At 37.9% G+C, this 26075-nt stretch overlaps 1 protein-coding gene across 1 annotated transcript; it reads left to right on the top strand.

The window, feature by feature from the left end:
* The first annotated feature begins 15856 nt into the window (after positions 1 to 15856).
* Positions 15857 to 21506, top strand: si:dkeyp-34c12.1 (uncharacterized protein LOC570187 homolog). Its single transcript, XM_042749698.1, has 8 exons — positions 15857 to 16748; positions 17463 to 17572; positions 17725 to 17846; positions 18191 to 18289; positions 18403 to 18599; positions 18908 to 18971; positions 19062 to 19124; positions 20262 to 21506. Exons 1-8 carry the CDS (start codon positions 16513 to 16515, stop codon positions 21162 to 21164), a joined length of 1794 nt encoding a protein of 597 aa, XP_042605632.1. The 5' UTR covers positions 15857 to 16512; the 3' UTR covers positions 21165 to 21506.
* The last annotated feature ends 4569 nt before the right edge of the window (positions 21507 to 26075 follow it).

Below are 26075 nucleotides of genomic sequence, written 5' to 3'. Positions count from 1 at the left end.
TGGTCAATATTCATTTTTTCCCCACTCAGTTTGTACAGTAAGATTAGCCCACACAAACTATATCTGACAAAAACTTATAAAATGCTATCAAAACGTAAAGAAATACCCATAATAGATTAGAAATGACCAAGTACTGAACACTGACTATCTGGTTGAGGTTAATATTAAAAATAAATAATTGTGTGCATTACGAAAATTAACCATTGTTTTATTATAGTAAAAGTGTAGTAACCTTGCTTTTTTGGCATAATGATTACCATTTGTATAACCACAGTTTTACTACAAATACCATGGTTAAATGATGTAGCAAAACCCATGGTTAATTTGTGACAAGTAACCAGATTCAATACAAACAACAAAAATTAAAAGTAACCATACATTTTTATTATTATTATTTTTAGTAAAACTATGGTTAATTTTCATAAGGGGTGTAGCTGGACATGGTACTATGGCAATGTATTCTGGATATGTTATGTCAATATTTGGAAATTTTGGAAATTTAGATTTATGTGTCTTCTGAAAGCTGAATAAATAAGCTTTCCTCTGATGTGTGGTTTGTTAGGATAGGACAATATTTGGCCAAGATACAATTATTTGAAAATCTGGAAACTGAGGGTGAAAAAAAAATCTAAATATTGAGAAAATCACCTTTAAAGGTGTCCAAATGAATATCTTAGCAATACCTATTACTAATCAAAAAAATTTGTTTTGATATATGTACGTTAGGAAATTTACAAAATATCTTCATGGAACATGATCATTACTTAATATCTTAATGATTTTTGGCATAAGAGAAATATCAATCATTTTGACCCATACAATGTATCTTTTTTGCTATTGCTACAAATATACCCGTGCGACTTATGACTGGTTTTGTTGTCCAGGATCACATAACAAAGTACCCAGGCATTACCATGACACCATCCCTGTATCGTAGTGCCACTGTAGTAGGTTTTTGTTAGGGTCATCATTTCATTGGTGTTATCAGGTCAAACCAGAATACACATGGAATAAATTAACATATATATCAGACATTTGACAAGAATATACTGTGTTGACTAGACCTTCTTTACCTGACCTACTCGCGTAAAGGCTGTTGTGGTACAGCAGGGGCTATTCTGTAATGGGAAAAATTGAGATAACTCAAATATGATGCAAATACCTCTGGCAGATCTGTTATCTTAACTATAAGCAGAATGTCCTTTCAACACTGTGGCTGAGATGATAGCCAGGTGGTCTGTATTAAAGCACTGTCTGAGAATGTAGCTGAATGGTGTGTGGTGCAAACCATTGCCATAAAATCAGAAACATCTTGAGCAAAAGCTGTTTTAATCATGGTTCAACTCCCTGAAATGAAGGGAGAACAACTATTCAGAGGATCTTCCATAGAAGAATGGCAATAATCAAATATACTTTAAAATATAGGGATTGAGCCAGTACTGTGGTCTTCAAAGCACTTAGGGATTTGAGGAAAAAAAAAAAAATCATCCTGAACCATTTGTGCTGAATAAGATGTATTATGTTTCTTAGAAATGTGGTTGAAAATAATATTTTTGTCTGGCAGAAAATGTCATGAATTACATTTTGACTAGCCATACCTTATGACCTTATTATCATATATACCAGTAAGCCACCAAGATACCACCTGAAATGGACCACCTTATGGATGGACCAGGACCACATTTTCTTTGGAAAAACCCAATTAAAAAGCTACAACCACACAAACACTTGAATACTGTATATAGAACCCTATTTTAGTGCTTGCAAAGACCCCTTCATTTCTTTTTCTGTTCTGTTTCCTTTGTCTTTTCCCATCTCTCTCTCTCTCTCTCTCTCTCTCTCTCTCTCTCTCAGTGTCTTTCTTGACCTTGCGGAGCACCCATGATTGATAGGTTGGGGACAATGTTATGGCAGGTTCCGTACCTTCTAGATTAATGATGTTTGGCTCAGACTAACAGAGATTTGGCTGTAAAACTGCCTCTGTTGAATGAGCATCATAGATTTCAGTGCAATTTCCAAAGTAAAAGCTGTCAAAAGGTTGTTCAGGATGTAGTACATACTTAATCTGTTTCTTTTCAGTACCTTTGTTTTTTGTGGTTACATTTGTGTGTGCGTGCGCGTGTGCGTGTGTGTGCTCATTCTGTCCTCTACTGGACAAGAGCAGATATGACAGATGCCTGACCACTCCCCAAAGTAAGGTCCCACCCTGTTAGTCAATATCCATGGACAACACATCTCTGACTGACATTGCTGATCTAGGATCAGACTGGACCTGTCCTTTGTTACTTCACTTTAAAATACAAAACTGAGCCAGAAACTGTAGTTCTGGTTTGACAGTCACCAGGGGGTATGACATCAGATCTTATTTAGTGTCTGCTTCAGATAGGGCGGTGTATGTTGTGACGGATGGTCTGGTCTGGGTGGGGCAGGTGGACGGATGTGTTTTTGACTACCGCCAGATGACACTTGTCCCTGAATGTTCCAAAAACACACAAACAACCTCTAAAGGCTTTAAGTAATTTTTAAGCAATAATGCATATTGTTGATATCTGTTAATATGAAGTGGACATATTGTGGTATCATTACTGATATCAACATTTGCAAACATTTATTTATATATATATATATATATATATATTTAAATATATATATATATATATATATATATCAATACTTTGTTCTTGTCTTCCATGCATTAAATACTTTGTTCTTGTCTTCCATGCATTAATATATATATATATTACATATTTCAATGGATAAAACTGCATTTATGCTTTAATTACAATCATATTAATTACACATGACCTTAAAAAAACTTGTATTAATTAAATGCTTTATGTATTAATTAACTGCTTTATTTAATGTTTTGTAGACATACAAATTATATTTAGCCTACCTCTAGGGTCATAAATTTAGCATGAAAGTGCTAAATGGATAAATAAAGCTTTGATAGGCTTTTGAAATGTTTTCTCCCTCTTTCTCTTCAATACTCTTAAGGTAAGTTTTGATATATACATATACAGTATATATACACACACACACATATATATATATATACACAAATACACATACATACATACATACATACATACATTTTCAGTATTCCATATGTATATAAAAAAAAAAATTTCAGCATCAGCTTTACATATAATAATAACCCTACCTGGGTTACATTTTATTTTATAAAATATATTACACTGTGAAAATATATACTAAAATAAATTTTCCTTAGGTGTGGATAAAACTGAGGAAATTACGGTGTTTATAACAGTCCACTACATCTAGTGTTTAAATCAAGATTCTGTAATGTATTGTTTTTTCACTAGATGGCGCTATGAAGAAGCATTTACTACAGGGGAATGGGACAGCACTTCTTTTCGTGACGCAGTAAACCTGTGGTCATGGTTGCATGCCATGTACAGTAGCTCACCACTTCTCTCAAACTGAAATGTGCCATTATCTTCCACGCAAATTTGTATTTACTAAGTTTAAGACTGCTTGTGATTGCTTGAGTGTGTGAAGCCCAAGGAACTTGCTACACTACTGTTGTGCGTACATGCTTTAAAACAGTATGAATATTTTCTTCATCATTTACATGTTACATGTTTCATAATTCCAGCGAAATCTGTAGACATGAATGCATTTATTCTATAACCAGAAATGTATAATCAGGGGTGCAAAGCAGAGTTATCCTTTCTAAAGAAAAAGTGTCACCCCAATTTCCACAAAGCGTGAACCACTGCCCATTGTGCTTGGTGTGTTTGTGTGTGTGTGTGTGTGTGTGTATGAGGGAGGGAGTGTCTTTTTATAAACCCAAAAACCTCATTATAGTTTATGATGTGCACAAGAAAAATGTCCAAGTCAATGATGTGAATGAATGACTTGAATGCTTGACATCATATTTGTTTCCTGATGCACGTTTTGTCTGTTGCCACAGGGAGAGAACAGCAGAGGAGAAAAACAGAGCAAGGGAAGCGAAAAATAATAGGAGTGTGCTTCTTGTGCTGTTTAATCTCCAGACAGTCCCTAATTTCTCTAATTATCAAGCTGCTAAGCAAACAGAGACGAGCAGGCAGGAATTGGCCGTCTCCTGCGGCTTACACTTCGGGGGGTCGTGTCTAATTTGAGGGAAGACCCGGTCCATCTCTTGCATGAACACATCCAGGGCTAACACACACCTACTAGTGCGGCCCCTCCCTGTCGACCCCTACCCACATGCACCAGCTTTATGGCAGATGGCGTAGTTCACCCTCCCTCTGAACCTCCATTCCACCCCCACCCTCGGCAGCTTTTGTGCCCCTTTGCGTGCAGTGTTAGGGGGCTGCGACAACAACAGCCCTCCCTATTGCTTCCACCCACCCTGGCCCTATTGTAAGCAGGATTCAGGCTTCATGCATGGCGCTGTGATCAGGTGCCCTAACAGGGTTGTCAGCACCCGAAAAAATCGTTTTAATCCCAGTGGTTGTGCATCAGGGCCACTGGAGTTCATAGTACTTTCCTGACACACTTGACCGGGTTTGATCCCTAACTATTGCTAGAATCATAGTAACATTCTAAAGGCCTGTCGCAGTTTGTCGCAGAACTGAATGTTTTCAATAACTTACTATTGACTTCTTTCCTTAACTGATGAGTATAGGGATGGTTGCCAAATTCTACCAAATTACCAAAATACTTACCGGTGCCTCCATTGAAGCTTCTTTGGTTTGGTTCCTTTGCCAGGGTTCATTGATAGCTCTTCACCACAGCTACATACCTGATCAAGGTCGTGAATCAGGCAAATACTGCTTGTACAAGAGTGATGAGTTGTAAAAACCTTGAGCAAGGTCAGAAGTTAAACAATTATACTCACTAGAGGCTTTGAACAGTGTAACTGAGGCTTTGACCATTGTTGTCTCTTCGCCAGGGTTTGTTCCTTTTTGTAGCTAAAAACGGCAAATATGGGCAAAGATTCTGCTTGGTCATGAGTGTTATGTAACTGCTAAAGGGACTTCACTTTCCCTGAGGTTATCTCCATGACAACAGGGTTCAAGTCTCTTGGGACTTTTGGCACACGCGACCCTTCTGCGGGGCAAGACCCCTGGGGCGTGGGGGTAGGGACACGTGTGGGTTAAAGGTCGCTGGACACTGCGGACACTGAAAGTGAATTGGGACAGGGTTATGGTGACACAGGCTGAGGTCGCCTCAGAAAATGTCTCGCATCCATAGCATTAGTTGCGGTCAAAGAAGTCCTTTCTGGCCATCAAAACCGTGATGACCCTTGGAGCGGATGGCACACACTGCCAATTTCATCTTATAGACAACTAACTCACAATCCGGTTTCACCCTCAGTTTGGCTAGTTTCTTTATTGAATAAATCTATGATCTTCTTATGCCAAGTAGGTGAATCTTTGCTTATGTTGCATTCTACTGCCCCTGGAGATTTTTAGCAGAGATTTGCCAGAGTTCACAGTTGCCCCTCTGCAGGACCGTAAACTCCTTCCATGAAATTCACCTTCGACAGTGAGGAGGACACGTATGACTCAATGTTTTAGTGGGCAATGAATAGGGTTTTTTTCAGTGACCAGTTCAACATTTACATTTGGCTACAGCCTTGACCCTTTCCCTTCAGTTTCAGGCTACTTTTCATGGTTTGGTCCTCACAGTGTAGGCAACAGAGCAAGGAGCCAAACAGAAGGTGGACAGGAAAAAAAATCAATACTTTGTGTGTCTAGTGGCATATACAGATGACAAATGCAGCAACAGAAGACGCCAAGATCAGTTGGCCAATGTGAAGAGAGAAAAAGAGAAGAATGAAACGAGTATGAAAATACAGGGAATGAATTGGGAAAAGAGTCAGGCCCCCACTCTCTCTTTCCTCTTCCCTTTGTTTTTCCCTTTTTCTTTTCTTGTGAACTGTAATGTGTTCCTCAGTTCATATTGTTATTGCCTGACAACCTGCTGACACTCATCCTCCAACTCCCTGAAATTCTTGTTGCCTCTCCCACAGTCATTCGTTCTTGGTTTCATATCCATATTTCTGTCTCGCACCCTTGCATATCGTATTGTATTGTTACTATTTATTACTTTCTCCACAAGCTAAAAGAGTCTGGGAAGGAAAAGAAGAGAGAAGAGAAGGGTGTCGAGATGAGATTTGTGTCTGTGGTCATTCCAGCAGCTCTTGTCCCACCTGCCATCCATCCATGATGGAGGGGGTGAAAGAAGAGTTGAGTGGGGAGCTGCATCTCTCTTTCCCTCGGCTAACTCACCCTGACAGGCGGGAACACAGACTGCAGAGAGGAGGAGGACGACGAGGAGGGGCCTCAGCCCCCACCTTCCAATCAGACGCTCCCTTCGCTCTCAGCCAGTGGCAGGAGAGCAAAAACAGTAGCAGGGCTAAAGCTAGTGGTCCTCTCTTCTCCTCTCCTCTTCTGCCTTCTCTTTTCCTAACACTCTAGGCATGGAGTACTATTCCTCCATCTCCTGGGCGTCACGCCTCTCTCCTCCACCCTGGCTGACCACTGCAGTGCATCCACGAGGTACTCTCTCCCTCTCTATCTGATTTTCTTTCTCTCTCCCTTTGGCTCTCCCTCACATACATTCTCGTTGGCTTGTTGCTATCGTAGATTGTTCAAAATAACTTTTTGGTCATTGCAGTGCTGTCGGTGATCCTACTCTGTTTGTCCTAACGAAATAGGACCTGTTAATGTTGGAAATTACTATGTATTTCATTGCAAAAAATGATCTTCGCTCCACTTTTAATGCAACTGATCATCCTAAATTCATTATTGGTTAAGTTTTGCCTTGCATATTTTATGCACCGCATTGCTCTCTGGGTTGAAAAGTAGTAAACAATCATTTATGTATTGACCCCATCATGAACAGCAGGTGCTGTGGTACAAAATATTCCCTCTCTTCACACTTGATCATAACTTGAATTCAATTGCACAACTTTTCTTTTTCTATTTCAATGCGTATTTTAACATTTAACTGTGCTGCCTGTTATGCATTAAAAAAAGACTCTCTTGTGATCCATGAAATAAGCAGAACAGCATTATGCAGATATTTATTCACAAATGCATTTTCTGCACTTATTTTTTTTAGAGACTGTTTTTTCTACCACTGCCTAAAAAAAACAGTTTTGATATCCAGATATCCGTATAGAGCAGCATGGCCTCTCAAATGGAGAACGCATTTCCAGGCTCCACATTTCTAAAACCAGTGTGTCCATCCCCTCTTCTGTCTCTTGTATTGATTGGTTAATGGCATTATTTGTGGAGTGTGCCTCTCTGGACGTTATCCCTTTTTGGCCCCCTCTCTGTATTTGTGTGTGTGTGTGTGTTTGGTCAATAGAAGGCCACTGAGGCCTGACCGATGGTCATCCTTCAGCGTTATTTGCTTTCACACCAAAGGTCAGGGGGGCTCATAAGAAGTCAGAGGGTAATAAGTTTAACCCTGATAGGGCCAAGGTCACTCATAGCGTGACTCCAACGAAACCTAATCAATACTCCCCTCAAACCATCCTCTTCCTCATATTCCGAGCAGGACTCTTTCCCTATTCTTAAAAAGTGATAAAAAAGCACCATGTGGAGAACTAAAGGTGTTACAAATGCTCCTTGAAATACCTTGTAAATGTTTTATTTTAAGTATTATGCCTTTTGTTTTAAGTCAAATGTTTTGTGAAGGATTGTTACAACTATTAATATTATTATTATTTTGGTTTTAAAGCCATTTAAAGATGTTCATGTCGTCTTAGGTGCAGCGAGCCAATTGTTGGAGGCAGCGCAGGGCAACACCCACCCGACAGATTTGTGAACCTTCTGGAAATTATTCACTCTGCGCTTCTGCACCTGCACATCTCGTTCTTAACCCCCATTCTTAAACCTATAATACTTTAACGAAATCTAATGTTAAAATTTCATATCCAAAAAAGACACGGCAGTAGAAAGTCTTTAGATGCACTGTAGTTCGCTGTGAATTTTGACTTTACATGAGAGAAAAACAGCTGGTGTTTGTCCACCATACCTTGCGATAGAGACCAACTAAATGTTTAAACATGAACCAAGTACGAAAAATGGTAGTGTGGGAAGGTCACCGGCTGGGCCACAGCATACGATAAGAGCCTCCATCTTCACTGAGTCAGCCATTTTACTACAGTACTAATCATCTTTTGGTCATCCAGCCTACACATGTTGAGATTAACCCTGGTGTTTTTAAATTTTTTTACAAAGTGTACAAAGATTTTCACTCAATTTTGCCAAGTTACGATAAAGTTCTCAATCTACAATAATCTACGAATACGCTGTTCGCTATATATGAAAATCGAAAGGCGTGTGCATGCAGTGTGATCGCAAATAAACTAGTAAATCCAATTTAAAACCTAATTCTTTACAACAACATGGTAAATGCACCCTTCCCACAAACTAGTTGTGCCAATTTATGTCCGAATTCTTCGTATCAAGAATTAAATTAAGTTTGCTCGCAAAATTCAGAAATGTTTTTTGTTTTTTTTCTTAAATAAGGCAGCATACGAGATGAACTGAATACCATTTTGAAATGATTTTTATGCATTGCCATAAATGTTGCCAGAATTGTTTGTACTGGGCAAATAAACTATATTAGATTCCTGTATGGTTGGAAAGTTTTCCTAATATGTTCGTTTACATAAGCAGAGTGTCCTTTGATCTTGTAGCATTGAAGCCAGGTTGATGAAATACACAACACCAGACTTTACAAAAAAGGACAAAAACTAACCAAAACACAGACACTAGTAAGCAGATGCACAAAAATCATTTGTTCGTCTCGTGGTGTTAAAAACAGGTTGACGAATTTACAACAATACCCCCCCAAAAAAAATCACAAAAATTAAATACGAATTTAAAATAAAAACTAGTGTACTTTGTACGCTAACTTACATGTGGTATATTAGTGTACACCATGCTGTCAAAACAGATGCGTTAGCTCATTAACCTGAACTCCTTATGGCTCACCGAGGGAAACTTTGGAAGATTTGTATTATAATACAGGCTATGTGGGATATACTTCTGTAAACATAACCCTACTGAACAGTGTCACCCCTTTTACCAGGCCAGATACACTCAGTGCTCTTTAACACGCACGTACTACATTCCTCCTGTCCCGCCGGACAGAACAAGGGGAAAGAGGGAAAAGGGAATCGCTTTTTTCACATCTTTCCATCTCAGTAAATTCTCCCTATGATCACAGCTCTCTCAAGAAAACCAAGCAATGGTTAAACAGGAAGAAGTGACCTGCAGGGTGGAACGCCTATCAGGCAGGCTGAAGATAGATCAATGAAGGGGGGCCATTACAAGAAGGAGAGCCATGTGCTGCTCTACAGTCAGAGAGATAGGGTGGGATTTCACAGGCTAGCAGCACATGCTCTCACCACGCTGAGAGCTGAAAGATGTATAGTACACGTGTGTGTTTGCAGTAGAAGGCCATGGCGTCTTGGGACTGTCGCTTTTGAGGAAAAGGCAAGGTAAGACGCCTTACTCATAATATCCTGAAATGATCCCGCTGTTGCACATGTATGTTAAGACAGGACTCGAATGATAGATTTCGAAATCGAAACGTGCTATGTGCGAAAAGTGTTTAGTGCATGCTGTACAATGTTACTTCAATGTAAATTATACGTTTTGCATATTTGCGCATTTTATTTATTTATTTATTTTTCACGCAAAAATTATGCTTTGTCACCATGGGCCCCTGGCCCATATGGCACTGCCAGTAATTCAGTTGATTGCAGTAATGCATTCACTGATTGATCACTGAAGCCACTACTGTACAAACACATCTGCTCACTTCAGAATGAAATGAAAACGAACATTTGTTTTTTATGAAATAATAATAATTAAGATAATATGACATACAGTAATACTACTGTAATACTACAACTACAACTAATAATATATTTTAATATTATATTACTAAATATGTTATTATTTTAAAACTTTAAAGTAAAAATGAAATTAATCAATTGATTCCGCCCACTGCATGCTATAGATCAAATTTAATTTTCTAAAAATGTATTAGTTTTACAAAATATAGGAATGTGAATACATTAAAATGCAAATTTATATGTCTAAATTAGACGTTTTAGACAGCAATACGTGTTTTTGGCTGGTGGAAATTGTCACAGGTACAGCTCCAAAAACATACATGAGGCGTGTGTAAATGTGCATCTATGTATTACTGTGTGCAATATACAGTCTACTGTAAGTTATGTTGTAAATGTTGGAACCTTTTTTTAGATTCTAGAGTGGTTAAATTTAGGCAGGGGGGCGATCACAAAAGGCTTCTTTTGTCTGTAAGCTATCACTAATTAAAGATGACTATTACTCTAATTACGAAAACGTCCAAGACGTCCAGGGTACCATAGTATGAAAACTTCAGAGAACACAATATAACAGTCCTCATTAATGAAACAAGTGCAACACCATGGATCCTTCTGTCAAGGACTGGTCATATTGTCTTTTTTTTGTCTTCAATTTTCTACCAGACAATATGATGACAGAGGGGGGTCTCAGGCCACATCCACTGCCAGAGATGCTGTTCCACTTTTTCAATTGTTTTTTTTTTTTTTTCCTCTCGCCCTTTGCCCCTGGTGGGAAAGTATTTAGGACTTTAGGTCTATGACAAATAAAAATGTCATCCCTGCTCAAGTCTGCTGTGATTGTTTGTGGGCAAACCGGTGCTCGGAGGTCTTGAGATGTTGCCTTACAGTGAGAGGAGATGCTGGGAATGGCTCCGTCCTCTTCACATGCCACCTTTGGTCAAGCCCAAGTTCTGGAACACCGCTGGCCTTTCCTTAACAATACCGCTCGCCGCACGGGGGTCCCATCGAACCCAGAGCTCAAACAAATTCACATTGTACAGTAAAAAGCCTTTTGAATACGACCACCAACTGACACATCTCATCTCAGTTTAAGGGGGGAGGAAAGAAACTGGAGAATAGTGACTCAAAAACAAGTAACAATGAAAACGAAATGTATTGAAAATGGAACTGTGTAGAGTTGGAATAGTGGAAAAACAGAACAAAAACAAATTCCTATATTTCTTTTAACTAAAACAACTGTGCTTTTGGAAAACTTCAATGTTTAAAAAACATTTGCCACTAGAGAGTTCATGGGAGGGGCACGTTTTTGTTTTGAAACAACCAATTTTGAAAGACAGCGTAATACAAGCTAATCGATTAGGCTAAAACTGTAATGTTTTCTTGCGTTCTTTTAATATTTTTTAAAAAGAGCCATGTTCACATCTATTTGAAATCTTTTTGTCAGAAAACATTCACGGAGCACAAAGCAGACTGACATAAACATTAGACGACATTTGTAACTCAGTATTAGACGTTTAGCTTATCGGTTAAACATAAAAACTGCAAAAATCATCTCACTTTTTGCAAACATAATTATAGAGCCAAAGGCAAATGTTGTTCCACACTTTAACCCTTTTATTTCCGACATGGACCATTGTTGACCTAGTTTTCCCTAGTGAAAAATAAATATACAAATACAAATACATTTACATATTTATGCGCTTAATAAAAATACCCTATACTAAACCAGTATACTTGATGTCTGCTAAATTGCAACAACAAATTTTATCCTTAAAGCCCTTTAATTGTTCGTAAGTAGTGCTGAAGTCTTACTAAAGATATACTGAAGTATATTTGATTGTGCTAAAGTGGAACTATTGCAAGTATACTTCAGGTACACTTAAGTGCATTTGCACTTACAAACCAATATTATTGAAAGATCATACGATTAAAACACATTTTAGGCTTAATATTAAGAAATGTGCATTGTGCACAAGTAGTACTACAAATGAAGATTAATTATAATTTTTATATCGGTAAGTCTTGAGCGATATGTCAGTAAATATGATAATAGATTTGAACTAAACTTAAAATGAAATAAATGTATTTAAAATATATTTCTTATTTTACTAGGGTGACTAAATATCTTGATTGAGTGAACTTTGCCATTACAACACACTTGCGATATCAGATTTCTTTATCTGTCTCGTTCTCTTTATTTTATAATAATTTGTTTATTACTGGAAAAATAAATATTTTCTTATATTTTCGTCGGTAATTGACAAGTATCTGTGTTGTGAACAGAACAAATCAGGCAATGGATGTCTGTTAAAATTTCTTAACAGATCGATAGATCATTTTATTTCTAATTCATTTCAACATCTTTAAAACTATATATATAAAATGCTATTGATCTTTAATGTACAACCCTAGTTTGTATTCATTTTGAGGTGTGTTCAATTAAAACTATAAACTGCAACATACTGAAGCGCTCACGTTTTCCTTTCACTTTTCTTTGGTGGGTATCAGGTGTTCAGCAGTAAACCACTTTCTCAGCTATAGTAGAAATGGTCAGTATACAACTCCCACAAAAACTAAGCCCCTCATGCTTTGTAAAAGGTCTGCTAGTTTGGGAAGAACTGGCCTTTGATCTGGCCTACAAGACTTAGTCTAGCAAATACACAACGGCTACTCTCTCTCTCCCTCCCTCCTTCTCTCCCTCACTCCTTTCTTCCATCCTTCTCAATTTGTTGCAGTGTTCAGGGGTGTCAAAGGACCAGAGCTGTGACTCTAAAGAAGAGACGGCGAGTGGGACATACACATCGGACTCTCTGACAATGCCGGCTCAGGTTCCTGTGAGTTTGCCATGGCGACCAGTGGGCCCTGACAGCAGCGGGGATCACGGTCTTGCAGAGGAAGGGTGTGTATGTGTGTGCGTGTAGCTGAGGGGGTGTGGGGTTATTGGGGGACACACGCCAGATGCCTTGGGGAGACGCCCTACATCACAACATCTGAGAGACTAAAAACCCCCCCACACGATATTTTTCTCCCCCAAAACATAATAGAGTTTACACCACACACTTTCTATAACACACTCACAAAAACAAAAAAAACAATAATAAAAAAAAATAGCGCTTTTCAGCTGGTTTTGTTTCAGGACACATATTTTACTGTAGACATGATGTGGTGACACAAAACTGTAGCAAAATTGTTTTATCGTATTAAAAATGTAAAATGGTCTTAAAGTTACCATTCGAATCAAAATGGTCAATTCCTATTTACGGAGCATTGGAATTTTATTATAGATTAAATTAGTTTCTCTTACATTCTAAATAGTAAAGATTACAATAGGGGTTTTCACAGTGATGCCATAGAATAACTGTTTTGGTTTCATTTTGAACCAAAAAAAAAAAAAAAAAAAAACTTTTTGGTTCCCCATAGAACCTTTTAGCAAAATGTTCTTAAAAGAACCATTTTTTTTTACTTGAACATTTTACAAGTCCAAAGATCCTATTTCCACTCTAAAGAACTTTTTGTGTAATGGATACTTTTCAAGGACTATTAAGGTTCCATAGATGCCAATAAAACCAAAAAACTATTTTTTTTTATTTTTTTTTTATTTTTTACAAACTGTAATTCACATGAGATTGAAAAACGACAATGATTGGTTCCCGATGGACAGAATCATGTCCCGCCCAACATTTTTGTTTCCCTCATTCAAGAACCCATTTCTTTTACATATGTGTCAAAAAAGATTGACTTTTGTTTCATGCTGACTTTTAAAATCAAGCATTGACATTCATCAATATTAGCCTAAACAATAATGAAATAGACTGAACAAAGAAAATTGTTGTTTGATATGTTTGATGAATTCGATAGTTTCATGCTTCCAACATTTAATAATTCATGCTAATAAAACACGGCCAGTGCAAACCATGTTCATCCTGCAAACTATATTTAATATAGTCTATTCGATGCATTTATTTTACCTTGCAAAATTTCGTTCATGGTTCTCGAAGATAAGAGCATTTCATGCAAATTGTCCATGTTAGCATCCCTACCAAAATACTGCTAAGTTTGATTTTGAAGACAGCATGAAACAAAAATGTATCTTTAATCTTATTGTGAATGTAAACAATTCACCAGTGCCTTTTTTGACTTAGTAATTAGAATGTCACAATGTAACCATGGTGACGTATTCCAGACTTCTCCAATCATTCCGTCTACTTAAACTCGGTCCTTTTACAAATCTTCTGCAAGCTCCAGTCCAATCAGCAACTGATGGATATAACCAAGTCTCCACCCTATATTTTCTGTTTTGATAATCCATTACACTTGACTGTACATCACAATATGGAAGAAAAGATCTGTTTTGCATGTTTGCATTGTTTTGATTCTGCCACATTTGATAATGAATTGACCTGCGACCTACTTTTGGCTCACAATCCACCATTTGAGAACCACTGATAATGCTCAGTTTAAACCCAACCTCTTTGTTATTGACTAGCATCACAACAAAGACGCAATGGACTGACTGCGTAATCTCTGCAGGCAACTGTGATGTGATTTCAGTCTCACATTGACCTGTAGGGGTTGAGTAGTCTGTTCACACTCAAACCCTAAGAGAAAACTACATCAGCTGCACCTGAATCTGCCTTTTACATCAAAACTACATCTATGCTAATCTCAATGCTAACATGCTAATCTGTTGCAAAAACCGCTTCAATTTACACTAAAATGATTAAACATGCATCTTATACTGTACAGAGGATCTAAAGAAGTTCGTAAATGTATTACCATCTCTGGGACGCGAACATCTGCGTGCGCCCTGCTGGAGGACTCAGGTACTGGCGGCTGAGTTTTGGCATAATCTCAGCTGGCAACTGTGAGTAGTGTGTCACCCCTCTCACAGGCGCTGCTGGGGTTCTGTCACACACAGCACTCGCACACCAGGACGAAATAACATTGGTCTCCATCGGACAGAAGAGAGCAACCTGTGGAAAAGAAGTCAACGTATAATAGAATTACACTGAAATGTGTGGCCAGGCTGAAATTTAAATGTTTTAAGTGTTTGATCTTGCTGATGTTGGTGATACTGCATCAGGAACTGATTGGATGATATCTAGGAGCCATCAGTTCTTGATGCACTCCCTTCAGCATCGAAAGAGGCACCCGCGAGTCTTTTAACTTTTACAGCCCAGTACATGGGTCAGTGAACGGTATTAAAGTGTAACTGAAATGGTACTGTAATTGTTTTGAACAGTTTATATAGATATTAAAGATGCTGAATGTAATCACCTATCTGCTAGCAGCAACAAACAGAATTTATAGGCCTTATCTGTTTGTTTGAGAGGCCGGATATAGTAATGTTGCTGTATTATTGCTGTGGTTACTTGTCTTACTTGTAGAGTTAAACACATCATATGACATTGTTTTGTGCTTTACTTTTTCATAATTAGTTTTCCACTGTTTTCAATAAAGTTATAGTTTACATTTTTTCTGAATATAAATGATCTCTGCTCATCATATCACACCAGACCTTTAACTTTAACCAAGAGACATAAAGTCAAACCAAAAATTATTCAAACACCAGATATAAATTTTGATATATTTTTTACTGGTGGGTGCAGGACAGTATTGTTTATTATAAGTGAGGATAGCAAAATAAAGTAAACTGTGACCTATTAAACCCAAAAAAGTCTTCATACAGTGAACTTCCAGTAAAATTTGGGACCAAAAATTACTCAGACACTTTAACCTGATCATGTTTTTCCTTTATTCACTAATGCAACCTTTTTACACCAAAGACGAAACAAAATTAAGCATTGCTTGTTAATTGGTTGACCTAAAGTGGTATTATAATTGTGTGCTTAAATTTAACAGCTGACAGTTTTTGACCAAATTCATTACATACCTTTCTACAAAAGGTATCTGACATTATCAAGATTTTTGTTCTGACAGTTTAACTCTGAGTTCTTGTCATATTTTATTACCATTTTCTAAACTATAACGAATAAACTGTAATAATGTGAGAAATGTTGAGGGTGTCTGAATAAATTATGGTTTGACTGTACCATTGTTCTTATTTTTATACATACAATATCCCCATAAAGTATTCTAACGCTTACAGTTAGCCACACTGAAAATGTCTGAATCTCACTGCATTAGAGGATAAAATATCTATAAATATTAGTTAGTTAGTTTTTTTTTATTGCCACTTGCCATGCCATTTGGTTCGACATTTTACATTTTCAGAGAGGCCTCGATATTATAGGGTCAGTCACAGTTTTTGCCTGAGAAATGTTACAGCGCCCTCTGCCTGTTAACATCATTCATTGAAACAGTCTGAGATGTAGAGTAAACATTAAAATTATGAATTTTTATATAGTTGAGCCTGGTTGGTATATGTAACACATAGAAAATACATTTTATATTAACGAGACAAATGGCAAAAAGATGCACTGCATCTGTCATGAGTTTAATAACTTTAATGAGCGCTACAAGTAGCCTGTGCTGCTGTTTATTACCCTTGTGACCACCAAATGCCATTACCACTGATCAGCACATGTAGTAACTCCGCTTCACTCTGCTTGAGCTCGCTCTTAAAATTGTATGCAGTTTGAGGGTGTCGAGATTGTAGCACTGTCCTTCAAACAACATCAGTTGATCAATTTAAGAGTTAAAAAACACCGGCAGCTCATATGAGCTCGAAGGCAGGCAGAATTAAACGCACCAAAAATGTGCGTAATTTGGATTCGCATGATGCACCTTCACTTGCGCAATCAATAATCGATGAGCAGCCAAATATTATACCTGCCGGGCGACAGTTAGACAGGACACCTCCATCTAAAATGGAAGGAGTAACAACAAGCCCCCCCAGCAAACCAGATGGTTCTCCAACTTCAGAACAAGTGGTCAAAGATGTGCCATGTGGCCAGGTAAACAAACAAACAACGATATCTCTATTGATAGTATCAGTGGGCCATTCGTGTTTCTCACATACAAATACAAATGTGTATGGATATATAGCTTTTAATACACATGTTCTTTTCCTTTATTCCTTTTTTATCATGAGAATATTTTGGCCTGTCCAAATGTGCTGAATATTTTGGCCTCATGAGCAAAATTCTAAATATTATTTCTGCAATATTATTATTATATATATATGTATATATATATATATATATATAAATAAATATAAACATGTAATTTTTGGGAGTCTTGTTTGTGTGTGTGTCTGAATATTTGATATTATTAATAAAATAATGTACTGTAATAATATATTATTCTAAGTCATAATTATTAAGGTTAAGGTTGTAATTTTTGGGAGTCTTGTTTAATTGTTACGCTACAAATTTCTTGAATCAAATAACACACAAAATATAAATCAAATAATACACATATATATTTTTTTTTTTTTACAAACCCACCAAATTCATATGAAAAAAAAAAAAAAAAACTAAACATTTACATTAATAAATATGAAAGGAAAGCTTGAATTCTCTCTCTCTTTCTCTCTGGTCTTTCAAAAATTTAATTGTATTAATTTAGCTTAGAATGAAAGTATGCTATTTATTAAAACATTTATTTTAAATGTCATATATTTAGCAATCACTTCATAAAAGTTCTTAATGAGTTCAAATTTCTTTTCGGAAGTAACTAAACCCCTTTCTTGCAATGGATCAGATGAAGTTCTCCAGCACCCTAAAGTTAAAGATGAGAGGAAGTCGGTCAGGAGGTCTAGTTCTACTTGTGCATCAGGTGATTTCATATACTCACTGTCATAAGCAATCATATTCACACATCTCTCTATGTTCTTATATTTGTTAGTAATGGTACCGCACCACATATACTCACTGTTTCCTGTTCAGCATGATTTAATTGCTTTAATATTCACTTTCATAACTGTTCAGCAACCCCTGGGAATCCCGATCCTGAAATCTTCATCCAGGGAATGCAGGGATACAAATGGACGGACACAGACCTGGAGTTTGTCTATCAAACCAAACGGAAAAAGCGAGTTCAACAGGCACAGGTCAACAAATGCATATTTTTGGATGGAATATTAGTGTACTGCATAGTATACACTAAATACAGCATACTATTGTAAAAATAACTACATGTTATGCAGTGTTAAACATTTCCAATTAAAGCAATTGCTGTCCAGTTTATCATCTCAGAAAAATCTCAGTTTATTCCAATATTTACATCAGATTTTGTTTAAAACCACTGTTCATATTACTTATTAATTTGCATATTGAAATTTGTGCAAATATAGTAGGTCACCTGCTATTATGTACACATAGAAACTTTGCTTATTGCACACAGTATACATTAAATTGAACCAAGAGGACGTTTTCATGACAATTTGGTTTACAGCAAGAGTTAAGTGACTTGCAGAAGTCTCTGAAGAGCACGAAACAAATGCGGGACATGGGCTTTGCTGTGCTTGACAAAATCCAAACAGAGCTTTCTAAGGTAATGCATGACGCTTTTATAATGCATTTTGTCACTTCATATCCACCATTTTCAGAATGTGATGCTTGTGAAACACCTGTCTGATCTCAGTATTTGTGGCTCTGGTGTTTGAGGTGGCGTCGTGTGAACGTCTACAGCAAATTTCCATGGAAATACTTCTGAGGTCCCAGAGCTCTTGTCAGCTGGAAGGGCTTGATCTTAAAGCTCTCCTTGCCAAGCTAAAGGTTGCTGATGTGCACTGCACTACTGCTGAGGAGAAGGCAGAGGTCAGCAAACTCAAGACAGAGCTGGAAAAAGCACAAGTCTTGAGGTATAAACCAGACAGCTTGCACACAATGAAAGAATGGCTTTTCTAGTGGTACTTACCCATGCAAAACCCAGTAGCATGATGCTAAAATGTTGCCATGTGGTTGCTGGAGTGTTCTGGGTGGTTTCCGCCAAGTTTACTGTGTCCCAACTTGTATGCCTGTAAAAAGTTTTGCCAGTTTTATTGTCCACCAGAAGAAAACCGTTTGCTCAGTCGCGAAATAATCAGTTATACATGTCTTCTCAGCATGCTAAAATTGTTGCTGCCTATTAGCATTTATTAGCATTTATCTACATTTATTTTGTTTGCAGAGAAAAGGAGGAGGGACTCATGAAGGACATTGACAGCTATAAGGAGAACATCAAACAAATCAAGGTAACTGCTAGCAAGAGCACATCCTCAGTCATTGTTGGAAAATTTATATTTTGAATGTTTCGCACTTAAGATGATCCTTTTTTTGTGGGGGTAAACGTAGATGCGCTGAAAGCAGAAATATCTGCTCTGAAATCCCAGCTGTCTGGTAAAGAGGTTAGTGGATCACATTTGACTACCGTTTGCTATGTCCTAGCTGATACTTTTAATACTTAGCAGACATTCAAACAGAATGAAGGCCTCTAACGACAATGACAATAACTATAATGGCAACTATAATTGTAATAATCATTCTAAATGAGAGGAATTTTCCACACAGCTGTAATGATAACAGAGGAATTCTATCATCGGAAGCACTTATAGAACGTTATTTTCCAGCTAATGAATGATAAAAACATTGACAGCCAATCAAGATCCACCTTTGGACTTTGAAGAGTTTGAGCAGTGGCAGACGACAAAACTGCAGCGCGCTTATAATAAACAAAACATTATTCTCTGTCTAGGAGAACGCTAATATAGTTATTGCTCTTGGTTTGATCTAGGGCTGCACGATTAATCGTGATTGTCATGCACATTTAGTCAGTAAAGCCGGTTCTGTGATTAGCAGTTAATCTCCATCACCTGCTTTCAGATGGAGCAGCATTTACTACACAGAGTCGTAGTTCTCTGACAAGCTATGCAAATTCGCGTTTATAATCGCAGACGAAATAATCGTAGGATTATGAAATCGGCTAAGTTGTTTGCGATAATGACAGCTGTTTGCATATCTTCTCATTGAACTATGGCTCTGTGTAGTAATGCTGCTCCATCTGAGAGCAAGTGAAAATACTGCATTTAATAACACTTTTTACTCCAAACTCACTTCATAATGTCAGTCGAGTGTTTGAAATAAATCCTTCTGTGAGATGATGTGGCTTCTTAAACAGAATAATATAGGCACACACTATTTAATACATTTAATAAACCATATATCGTAGTCGTGTGTTTATTAGTCACGCTGAATCAATGAATGCAGTTAAATCTTCTGTTTATTCAGCTGCAGCGGATTTATTCTTCCGGGCATATTTGGATTTTCAGTGCGAGAGCGCCCTCTGGCCTTTGGATTGAGATTTACTGCTGATCACAGAACCATGCTTCACTGAAAGATACGCATGACAATCGCAGCTTCTGCCTAATCGCAATTTATTGCTTTTGTGATTTAATTTTGATTGACTGTGCAGCCCTAGTGTGAACGGGCCTTTAAGTTATACCTAGACATTTTTAGTCATTGAAATTTGCTTTGGACTCTTGCAGACACCACAGTCAACTAAACCACGGCAAAAAGGCCACAGAGGCACCAAACCATCTACTGTCTCTAAACACACTTTAGACCCCAAACCTCCTGCCTCTTCTCCTGCTCCAAATACCTCCAAAGATCCTGCTGCTCCAAAAACCTCCAAACCTTCTCCTGCTCCAAAAACCTCCAAACCTGCTGCCACCCTTAGAGCCCAGACTGCGTCCAAACCTCCTGCCTCACCTCCTGCGCTAAAAACCTCCAAAGCTCCTCCTGCTCCTAAAACCTCCAAACCTACTGCCACCCTGAGAGCCCAGACTGCGTCCAAACCTCCTGCCTCACCTCCTGTGCTAACAACCTCCAAAGCTCCTGCTCCAAAACCCTCCAAACCTACTTCTGATCCTCTTGCACCAAAACCCTCCAAACCTCCTGCCTCACCTCCTGTGCTTAAAACCTCCAAAGCTCCTCCTGCTCCTGAAACCTCCAAACCTACTTCTGATTCTCTTGCACCAAAACCCTCCAAACCTCCTGCCTCACCTCCTGCGCTAAAAACCTCTAAAACCCCCCCTGCTCCTGAAACCTCCAAACCTACTTCTGATTCTCTTGCACCAAAAACCCTCAAACCTCCTGCCTCACCTCCTGCGCTAAAAACCTCTAAAGCTCCTCCTGCTCCTGAAACCTCCAAACCTACTTCTGATTCTCTTGCACCAAAACCCTCCAAACCTCCTGCGCTAAAAACCTCTAAAGCTCCTGCTCCAAAACCCTCCAAACCTACTTCTGATTCTCTTGCACCCAAACCCTCCAAACCTCCTGCCACCCTAAAAGCCCAGAATGCCTCCAAACCTACCACTGCCCCAGAAGCCCCGGAGGGTGATGTCAGAGGCCTCCGGCGCTCAAAAAGAATCGCTGGTAAGAAAAAGTAGTGAAGAATCAGTAGAAGATCAGTTCATTCCTCCAGCTCAGGAAGTTGTCTTCATATGTTCTTACTCTCATTCAGGACAGACCTCTTTTTGAAAACGTTTTAATTTGCAATGATGCAATTTACAGTAGGCTTTTAGATTGGAGGGACCAGTTTGGTGCCCTCCAGTGGATATTTTGAGTTTAGCATTTATGGACACTCAATGGTGGAAATCAGATGTAATTCTGTCTAATGGTATAACCACACATTAATGTAGTTTTTTGTTACTCCACATGTTAAGAGTGTTTTTTTCCCTTTGGAGATGAATAAATATTTTTTTTTCAACCCTCTATAAAGCCATCTGGAATTTGTGTTGTAGAAGGAAAATCTGAGAGTTGTCATATTCAGTGTTGAGGAGTAACTAGTAACATGTAACAAAATTACATAATTGTAAATGTAACTGGACATAATTAAAAATGTAACTGGAAAAAAATATCAGCTGGTTTAACAAATTTTAACAATTTACTCCTGGAGACATATTGAAATTCCAATATCTCTGGATCTGAACCATGTAGATACCAAACGGAAAGTTTGTTAAGACCCAATATCTAAAAGGGCATTAAGATATCTACAGTACTTCTTCAGTTACAGGCATGCAAACTTTGGAGAAAATTTTTGAATGGTCATCACTGACACATAATGCAACAAAGATTGCTAAAGTCAACAGATTTCATTAATAGACCTATCAATCTCTGTGTAAAATTAACATTATGATGCTGCCATCTTTCTGAAATCTGTATTTAACCTCAGAAATATCTCAAAGTAAAAAGAGGTGCTAAAGAGTGATTTTGTTTTGGCTGCTTTAAACTGAAATTATAATTTTAATTGAAGAAGGATTTTGAAAGTCTGACAGTGATCCGTGTTGAGCACTACTGTAAGGCTAACCCTGCCTGCTCTAAATGTTTCAAAATGATTAACAGTTGAAAACATTTATTTGAAATGTAATCAAAATGTAATCAAATATAATCATTCAAATTAATACACCAACACAAATAATAACACAACCATTAAAATATAAAAAACTGAAACAACAAAACATAAACTTTGTTAATGGTTAAGTAAGGTTCCCAACAGTGGTCATATTACATGCAACTCTCACAGATAAATTTCCATTCTGCTCAAACCGCCAGTGTCTAATTACTAAATAACGTCCTACTGGAAAATCCTGCTTAAGGTGATGGTTGTGTTTTGGAACATGCTGATTTCTAGCTGGTCCAAGCTGGTAAACCAACTTGGAACAGCAAAAAACAGCCGGTCATACCAGTTCAGAGGGTTCATGCTGTTTTTTGGGGCACAGATGCTTGAACTGGATTTTCCAGCAGGGGCCTGCTTTTGTCTACAAACTGTTGGTTTAGCTATGTGGACTTCAGACAAAATACATTTTCAGTCCAAATAAGATCTGAAAATGTTAACATATTTCAATTAACAATGCTTTTTGATTTATTTATTTTTTCCTCTTGCAAAAGCATGTTCTGGGTGGCTGTCTTCTTGTTGGTTGATAGCATGTTTCTGTTTGGTTGATAGGGTGTTCTAGGTTGTTTTGAGGGTGTTGCTAGGGTGTTCTGGCTGGTTTCACTTGCCAGTGCATTGCTTTTGATTTGCAATTAATTACATGGTCTGAGTGGATTAGCGTATTGCTGTTTGCTTGCTACTATATTCTGTGCGGTTTCTTGGACCTTGCTAGATGGTTGCTAGTGTGTTTCTTAGTGGTACCTTGGGTTTTCTGTCTAGTTTCTAGGGTGTTGCTTGGATGTTCTGGGTGGTTGCCAGTGCATTCCTCTGTGATTAAATTGGTCATATGAAATGACAATGCTAAAAATAACATTATGTTGTGTATTTGGTGTAATTCAATGCGTTTATGTGGTTTAAGGTTAAAAAAACACATTATTTTCCACATAGCGTATATTGTTGTTGCTCCTCTCTACCCCCCATCCCCCCGCCCCCCCTTCCGAAACACATACATTTTTTACATTTTTGGCATTGTGATTGGCCGAATACCCGAATAACTCAAGTGTGGAAATGTTATGTGCCTTACGATATCTGGAAACACACAGTGGCAGCAACAATACTACAACGAGAATAAAAGTTACACCTGCTTTCTTTGCGTGAACATTTTGGCAGTGTTACGCAAATCTTCCCACACCGTGACGTAGACATGTGGGGGCATGTTCAAATGCGCCGTTTTAGGAAGGCATGGACAAATCTTTACTTTTATAAAGAATATCTCTTTGGGTTTGAGACTTTGAAGGGTCTTATCTATGCACAAACAGCTTGTAACACTCCAAAGGCGAAGGAAAACTTGAAATCGCATCCTATGACCCCTTTAAATACACGTTCTGAATTGGTGGTTGTTTGCGCATTGCTATTTGTTTGCTGCATTTTGGGTGGTTTCTAAAGTCACACCAAAAAAACGTAACAGCTAATGCTAACAGTGTGACATTTGTGGTACGCAGGGAAGGAGACCAGAGGCCTTTGTATGATTGCCTCACGTGATCCAAGCTAGCTGTTATGGTTTTTCCAATGGTAAGTACTAGTGACCCTCGCATCTCCCAGTAATAAGACAATCTCTGGTGGTTTCTTGAAGCTGGCTAGGTAATTGCGTTCTCTGTGGTTTCTGGTTGTGGTTGATAATGTTGTTGATAATGTTCCAGGTGGTTTCTGTTGTGTTTTGGGTGGTTGGCAGGTCCTTGCTAATGTATGTTATTGATTAGTTGTTCTGAGTAGTTGTAAGTACAATGCTATTTTCATTCTTGTGGTTGCTTACCTCTCGAGTCCTTAAATGTAAACTGCTGGCTTGTCTGTCACTATTTCTACATTACATCAATTATATAGTCCACTTAAAGGGATACTCCACCCCAAAATGAAAATTTTGTCATTAATCACTTACCCCCATGTCATTCCAAACCCGTAAAAGCTTTGTTCGTCTTCAGAACACAATTTAAGATATTTTGGATGAAAACCTGGAGGCTTGTGACTGTCCCATAGACTCCCAAGTAAATAACCGTGTCAAGGTCCAGAAAAGGTATGAAAGTCGTCAGAATACTCCATCTGCCATCAGACGTGCAATCTGGGTTATATGAAGCAACGGAAACACTTTTTGTAAGCGAACAAAACAAAAATAACTACTTTATTCAGTAATTCCTTTGTCAACAGTCTCCTCTGTGCCTCTCCATATCACTGTATGCTTTGTATGCTCTTCTGTATCAGTAGCATCCTTTTGGCATGGCTGACACAGAAGAGCATGCGCAGCATACACTGATATGGAGAGACACATAGGCAATCTCTAGCAGCTAGCAATTATGGACACCATGAGACTTTTTCAGCCATTTTAACATATCCCTTTGTAAATTGTAAATCTGAACTCTCTTGTTTTATCAAACACTACTAATAATGTAAGTGATAGTATCTTGTTTTAGCAAACACTACTAATAATGATTCAAATGTAAAACATTAGCATGCTATAAGACAGCTTTACTTAGGTTTGAGTCCCCCTAGGTTTGTGCTATGAGTCACTCTTTTAAAGTTAGTTTTAAACTAATGCCGTTGGAGATAATTTAACACTGATTATTTTGTGGTGTTTTTAATTTTTTAATTTTAGTTTTTTTCACCACAGACTGGAATTCTACACCGATATAATATACACATACATATGAATGGTTGGGAACATGGAAGGTTTGTAGAGGGAACACATTAACTCTTTGCTGACTCAACCAGAGTCACTCGTTATTGTTGGCTTGGAAAGAGTAAAAGAGTCCAAATGTGGTTAACATATCTTACGGCAGGGAACGACTTCCCCTGGGCTTACATCAACAGATTTATGCTGGATCAGTTAAAAGCGGTGTTGAAGCCGGGTACACTTTCAAAACAGTTGATTTTGGAAATTTTGTTTAAGATTTCTCCACACTAATGTCTTCCAGACCCTAGCTGGTTTCAGACTGTATTTCAGTGTTTCGGAGTAAAGACATGTTTGTTTTCCATCAGTATGTACCAAAATTAAACTTTGCAAACCACTTTCATAACACTTTTGATCGATTAAACATTTGAATTGCTTTTTTTGTTTCTTTTTTCTCATAAACCAATAATTTTGCCTGTTTGAATATCATTCACTGGTAGTGTTTACTTTAGAAGAATGGTTCACCCAAAAATGAAAATTTGTTTAAAAATGACTCACCCTTAGGCCATCCAAGATGTAGTTTGTTTCTTTATCAGAACAGATTTGGAGAATTTTAGCATTATATCATTTCCTCAACAATGGATCCTCTGGAGTGAATGGGTGCTGTCAGAATGAGAGTCCAAACAGCTGATGAAAACATCACAATAATCCACAACTGATGTCACATGGAAGATTTTAATAATGTCCCTACTAGTTTTCTGGGCTTTGAATGTGTCAGTTACATTGCTGTCTATGCATGATCAGAAAGCTCTCAGATTTCATCAAAAATATCTCCATTTGTGTTCCGAAGATGAACAAAGGGTTTGGACAGAATTGTCATTTTTGGGTGAACTATCCCATTAACATTAAATGGGAGCACTTTACCTGTAAGAGGTTAGAATGTGAAATCACCAAGATACGATTCTTAAATATTTAAGTGAATGATGCCAGCAAAAGCTGCCCAGCTGTACCAACAAGCGGTTTCCTTTGTCCAGACTCACCAAAGTCCTTCATACAGAGACAGGACGGTGGGAACACACTGGCATTAAATCACACGTTAATACTGTATGACCGACATGGTTTAGTAGTCTTTGCAAGGTATCCTTCTGGCCAAATTCTCAATCAAAAGCAAACTCAATTGTGACACGGGTGACCACATAGTTGAGGTGGAAAGATTTCGTTCTCTTTGCTTTCACAAACACAGCCATCTGCTATTCTCTCTGT

This window comes from Cyprinus carpio, chromosome B22, assembly GCF_018340385.1.
Source record: "Cyprinus carpio isolate SPL01 chromosome B22, ASM1834038v1, whole genome shotgun sequence".
In the NCBI taxonomy this organism is placed as follows: domain Eukaryota; kingdom Metazoa; phylum Chordata; class Actinopteri; order Cypriniformes; family Cyprinidae; genus Cyprinus; species Cyprinus carpio.
Note: the sequence above shows the minus strand (reverse complement) of the source record. Positions and strands in the feature narration are given on the sequence as shown.